The following is a 5,912-nucleotide window of genomic DNA, read 5'->3' on the forward strand; positions in this document are numbered from 1 at the left end:
ATTAAAAAGAATATTATTTTATAATAATTTTGTTATAATAGTTTTAATTAATTTTTTAGTATCATTTGATAAAAAAATATTTACTAATAAATTTAAAATATAAATATTATCAATTTAATTTATTTTAAGTAAAAAAATAATTTTATTATAAAAAATATTAAAAATAATCATTATTAAACTTAAAAATTATACTATTGTACTTTTTTTATTAAAATATAATACTAGAAAATAATATCAAATCATAACAATAAATAAAATCATCACCAATATATCTATATATATATATATATTAGTATTTTATATAATTTTTAATAAGGATATTTTAGTTTTTTTTCAAACGCCGAAAACTGTTACCAAAACGCAAGTTGGAAGCTGCGATTAGAAAACACAAGTTTGGTTGCGGATGCGGGTGATTGCGGTTCAACCAATCAGTTTTTCAATCGTCCGCAATCGTGAGAAATCGCAACTGCTCCGTTTGCGGATGGTAGCGGCATAACCAGTCGCCCCAATAGATTCAGAACCGAATCGAATTGAATTTAATACAAAATATTAATATAAAAAACAAAAGAATCTGAATGTGATCAGACCAATATGGTTTAAACTTCAAACCATATAAAACATTATAGACTAGGATGTTTTATTTAGTTAATAATCAAATAAGCAAACCGATTCAAATTAATAACATATAATCATAATGATCGAGGCAATAAAAAAAATTGAAAAAATCGGGTCTCAAAGAGTAAAGGGAAAAAACTAATCAATTTTATTCACTTGAAAAAAACGTCAAGTACAACTCACTTTTTGTTAGAGTTATTCCTCTGAGTTTCAACTCACTCTCACAGCGAATTTTATTGATAAAAAATATTACCAAAACAAACGCTCACCAAAAGAATGAAGAATTTTTCATTAGGTCTCCCCTCAGATCTACGCCCCAACATTTACCAGAGAAAAGAGATTTCCCCAATCAGTTTCTTTCTCCACACACTCACTCAAAAACGAATGCTCTCTCACTAACAAAAAAACTCTCTTAAGTAAAATTTGTTTCTCTCTGTAAGAACTGATATACAGCTTGTGTCTCCTTTATATAGGCTCGTCTTGTTAAAATGGGAAAATGAATATGTAATGGGAGTAAAATAAGATTTTAGATATGATGGAGAATAATAATGGATACAATATCATTATGTCGAATATTGTGTATCTGATTTGTTTCCATTATATCTATATTTCCTTTTTACTATGTTTCTTAATTTTCCTATAAATATGTATTTTATTTTCATTGTAATATAACAAGAAGAAGAAGAGATATAATAATAAAAGTAATTTTGTTTCTTTCTATTTGTCTTATTTTATTTTCGCATTTTATTTTTCTATATGGTATCAGAGCAGCGTTGCGATCTAGGCTATATTTTTTTTTTCTAATCTCTTCTTTCTTTTGCGTTTTGGATGTTCATATATCCAAATCGTTAAGAGGAGAGTAAAAATCCAAATTCAAACGATGTGTTATGACAAACAAAAGTCAAAGCTAAAAACTCTAAGATCAATCAAGATGTTATGACAAAAAGAGTTAAAGCTAGAACTTTAAAGTCAAGCAAAGTGATTTGAAAATGGTTAATTTTCTCTAAAAGAATAAAATTTGGTATTTATGAATTTTTTCAGAGACAATGAAAATGTTTGGGCGATTTATAGCATTATCAATGCAAGATTGACTTTTTCATTCTTTCAAAGTCAATCTTGAGGGGGAATGTTAAAATGGGAAAATGAATATGTGATGGGAGTAAAATAAGATTTTAGATATGATGGGGAATAATAATGGATACAATATCATTATGTCGAATATTGTGTATTTGATTTGTTTCCATTGTATCTATATTTCTTTTTTACTATGTTTCTTAATTTTCCTATAAATATGTATTTTATTTTCATTGTAATATAACAAGAAGAAGAAGAGATGTAGTAATAAAAGTAATTTCGTTTCTTTCTATTTGTCTTATTTTATTTTCGCATTTTATTTTTCTATACGTCTTGCACACCTTAAATCTTCACGAATTGATATGATAATCTTCTTTCTGATTTTCCTCGATTTCACCTTTATCTCCAAGATCTCATCTTTATCTCTATCTTTTCAATATCTATCTCTTCAATATTTGACTCTATCTTTTCAGGTTTTTGACTATATCTGAAACTCCTTAGGTGTATCTCAAAATTTCTCGAGCTATATCTCACCAGATTTTTCTTCTAAAATCTTTTAAAATTATTGAACCTGCATATCCACTTAAAAACCAAAACAACCAAATGCCACATGTACAAATAACTGCACTAACAAAAATAATAAAAAGATTTTATTTTAAAGTACGTATTTTGTAAATAAAAACCGAATTCAACCCGGACAGAACATAAAAATTGACCAATTATAGTTTTTATTTTAAATCAAAATAATCGAATCTATTTATTGGGCTGAATAGAAGAACTTGGAGGCCCATCTTTCTGAAAAAAGGGGAAAACAGCAACACTTGCTCTGGTTCCCGCTTATTTCTCGGCTTCCCCTGCGCACGCTTTGAACCTATCTCTAGAGAGAGAGAGGACGAAGAAGAGATCGTCTCTGTAACTTCACTTGGCAGCGATCGAAGTGGTAATCCATAGCTTGTTTCCAAGATTTTTTTTTTGTTTTCCTCTGTTTCCACTTGTTTTTTGTTCGAAAATATCATCACGATCGGATGGTGATCGTGAAGATCGGTTACGGTTGTAGATAGATACGATGGCGAAATCTGAAACTTCGAAAAAATTTTGTAATGGCGTGAGAGATCGTTGCTCAGTCAGTGAGAACGGATCCCGTCTAGCTCCGGCTCCTCTGAAGCAGCCGTTCGTGATCGGTTCGATTCCGCAACCATATTCAACTTAATTTTGGGAGAATTCTGAATATTTCATCATTTTTCCGCTTTTTGTGAGATCCATCGTTCAATTGATCTGTTCAGGTGTTGCCGGAGGAACAGCGTCTGGGAAAACGACTGTTTGCGACATGATCATGTCTCAGCTACATGATCAACGCGTCGTGCTTGTGAACCAAGTAACTTTCTCATCCCACTTTCTTTGGATTTGAAATCTGTGTGTAACTTCGTCACCATATGTGGGTTTTCATTTACCCTGGCAGGATTCGTTTTATCACTCGCTCGGTGATGAGAGGCTGAAGAAGGTCCATGAATATAACTTCGATCATCCAGGTGTGAGAGCCATGCCTCTGCTTCTAGGTTTTCATTACTATGGAATTTGTTCCTTCTCTTACGAGGTTCGATTCCCGATTTGATTCCTCAGACGCATTCAATACCGAGCTTCTTCTCTCTTGTATGGAGAAATTAAGATGTGGGCAACCAGTTGGCATCCCAACATATGATTTCAAGAGCCACAAAAGCACAGAATCAGCGAGTCAGGTACTAACATCAGCCTTCCTATTCTCCATGAATGGATTGCTGAAGGGTAGTTGCATTAGGTAACGTAACCAAAACAAGATATTATTGGTGTAATCACTGGTCTTAGTAGCTATTAGCGGCCCACGTCAATCTGATACAGGTTAATCCCGCCGACGTGATCATCTTAGAGGGAATACTGGTTCTCCACGATTCCAAAGTCCGTGACCTCATGAACATGAAGATCTTTGTCGATACAGGTTCGTAATCGGGTATGCTTCTGCGTGCCACATTTCATAAGCTTCTGGAGAACAGTTGAAAGCATTATTGCATTGAATTGGTAGCTATTAGACAACACTTCCCCTAGATGTTCTCCGGCATACGAGCAGAACAGCTTTGTTAATGCCCAGAACCGCAAAGTTTTAAGAGGCAGAAATTGCTCTAACATTTTCAGATGCTGATGTGAGGCTTTCAAGAAGAATACAACGTGATACAGTTGAAAGAGGAAGAAACATTCAAAACGTGCTCGAGCAGGTATATGGGCGTCTTTTTTTCTTCTTTCATGCTCCGTGGATGATTTATAGATGCATAATCCAACCCTTGCATCCTTTTCAGTATACCAAATTCGTGAAACCAAGCTTTGACGAATTCATCCAGCCATCGATGAAATACGCTGATATAATCATCCCTCGAGGAGGCGATAATGGTGTGGCTATAGACCTCATTGTCCAACACATCCGAACAAAGCTCGGACAGCATGATCTCTGCAAAATCTACCAAAACCTCTTTGTCATATTCTCCACGTTTCAGATCAGAGGAATGCACACTCTTGTCCGAGATGTCAACACGACAAAGCACGATTTCGTGTTTTACGCTGACAGATTGATCCGACTGGTAGATACGTCCAATCCAAGGCCATAGAAGAATCGTCATCATTCATCTTGAACATGATCTGAAATTTTCTTTGTTTTCAGGTCGTCGAACATGGCCTTGGACATCTTCCCTTCACCGAGAAACAGATCACCACTCCAACAGGTAATGTTTTGTCTCGTAACTAATCACTCCGAAGTTCAAGCCAACGTTCATACGTACAACGAAAAAAATTCCATACTTTTACAGGGTCAGTATACACTGGAGTTGATTTTAGCAAGAGATTATGCGGCGTCTCAGTGATCAGAAGGTATACCTATCTATCTGTCTATAGGAAGTGAGATCATAAAACAAGTCATTGTAGTGCTTATGGTTACCAGGATGCTCAACTTGGTTAATAACCAAACAACTGAACTGATCTTAACCGAATAATACATAATTATAACCTAGCTGAATTTGATATAAAAACCGAATGGTAATGATCTCTCTACTACAATCAAAGAAACTAATTTGAACCAAACCAAAACGAATATAAAAATACCCTTTTTTTTTGTTTCAAAAAATGAGTATTTTTATCCATATAAACCGAAATGAATTCAATATAAAAACCGAAATAATCGGAAACCGAATATAACTGCACGGAACCCCCAAATGGCGGCCTTTTGAGAAGAATCACGGTGCATGATTTGATAGCCTAAATTTCTTTGATTCAGTGGAGAAAGCATGGAGAATGCTCTGAGAGCATGCTGCAAAGGCATCAAGATTGGTAAAATCCTCATCCATGGAGAGGGTAACGACGGCCGCCAGGTTCCAAATCCGCTTTCCCCCTCTGAGAATATCTTCTCTTCCACTGCTCTCATTTCAGTCACACTATTCCTGCAGCTAATATACGAGAAGTTGCCAAAAGACATTGCCAGCCGTCATGTCTTCCTCCTTGACCCGGTTCTAGCTTCAGGTTCATCTAAACCATCCATTTCAGACATTGTTGGCCTGTTAAGTGTTAAGTTAAGATGGATTATTTTTTTCTTCGTTTCCATTAGTTCCATTTCGATTTTTATTGATAAAAAATATTTATTTATTTAAAAAACTCGTTTTCTTCAATTGTTTTTTTTATTCGTTTTGGTTCCGTTTAGGTTCGATTTTTTCGGTTTGGAAAAATGATAACCATTCAATTTCATTTCTACATCAGGTTCCATTTAGTTTCATTTTTTGGATAAAAATACTCGTATTCTTTAAAAAAAAAATCGATTTTTAGATTTTTTTTATAATTCTATTTGGTTCGAGTTCAGATTGAACGAAATTATAACTATTCGGTGTTTATATCGGATTTGACCCGTAAAAGTTATTTAGTTCGTATCGATTTAGTTATTCCATTATTAATCAAACAAGCCACCTCTACATCGTAAAGAATCGATTTATTACTCGTTTGGATAGTGTAAGATGAGATTGTAGTAATGTGGAAATAAATAAATAAATAAATAGAAAGTGTGTAAACTTTTGGGTGTGAGTAGGGAATTCGGCCATGAAGGCGATATCAATGCTTCTCAGCAAGGGAGTTCCTGAATCGAATATCATCTTCCTCAACCTTATCGCAGTAAATAAAATTTTAACTCCACTCAACTATATTATATATATACACTC

General features: G+C 34.0%; 1 protein-coding gene across 2 annotated transcripts in view; it reads left to right on the forward strand.

Moving 5' to 3' along the window:
* The first annotated feature begins 2,550 nt into the window (after nt 1-2,550).
* The window catches only part of LOC104825314 (uridine kinase-like protein 5), a 3,713-nt gene continuing 351 nt past the window's right edge, over nt 2,551-5,912 (forward strand). The window contains exons 1-13 of one of the 2 annotated variants that reach the window (XM_010557625.1): nt 2,551-2,629; nt 2,747-2,870; nt 2,973-3,064; nt 3,149-3,218; nt 3,310-3,425; nt 3,565-3,661; nt 3,856-3,935; nt 4,017-4,295; nt 4,376-4,436; nt 4,521-4,581; nt 4,985-5,078; nt 5,154-5,226; nt 5,783-5,865. In XM_010557625.1, coding sequence (XP_010555927.1) covers nt 2,756-2,870; nt 2,973-3,064; nt 3,149-3,218; nt 3,310-3,425; nt 3,565-3,661; nt 3,856-3,935; nt 4,017-4,295; nt 4,376-4,436; nt 4,521-4,581; nt 4,985-5,078; nt 5,154-5,226; nt 5,783-5,865 — 1,221 coding nt within the window. In that variant the 5' untranslated portion in view covers nt 2,551-2,629; nt 2,747-2,755. Of the gene's footprint in view, nt 2,630-2,746; nt 2,871-2,972; nt 3,065-3,148; nt 3,219-3,309; nt 3,426-3,564; nt 3,662-3,855; nt 3,936-4,016; nt 4,296-4,375; nt 4,437-4,520; nt 4,582-4,984; nt 5,227-5,782; nt 5,866-5,912 lie in introns of both variants that reach the window. The other variant, XM_019203950.1, reaches the window with a different exon arrangement.

The sequence above is a fragment of the Tarenaya hassleriana genome, unplaced genomic scaffold, assembly GCF_000463585.1.
Source record: "Tarenaya hassleriana unplaced genomic scaffold, ASM46358v1 Cleome44, whole genome shotgun sequence".
Taxonomy (NCBI): Eukaryota; Viridiplantae; Streptophyta; class Magnoliopsida; order Brassicales; family Cleomaceae; genus Tarenaya; species Tarenaya hassleriana.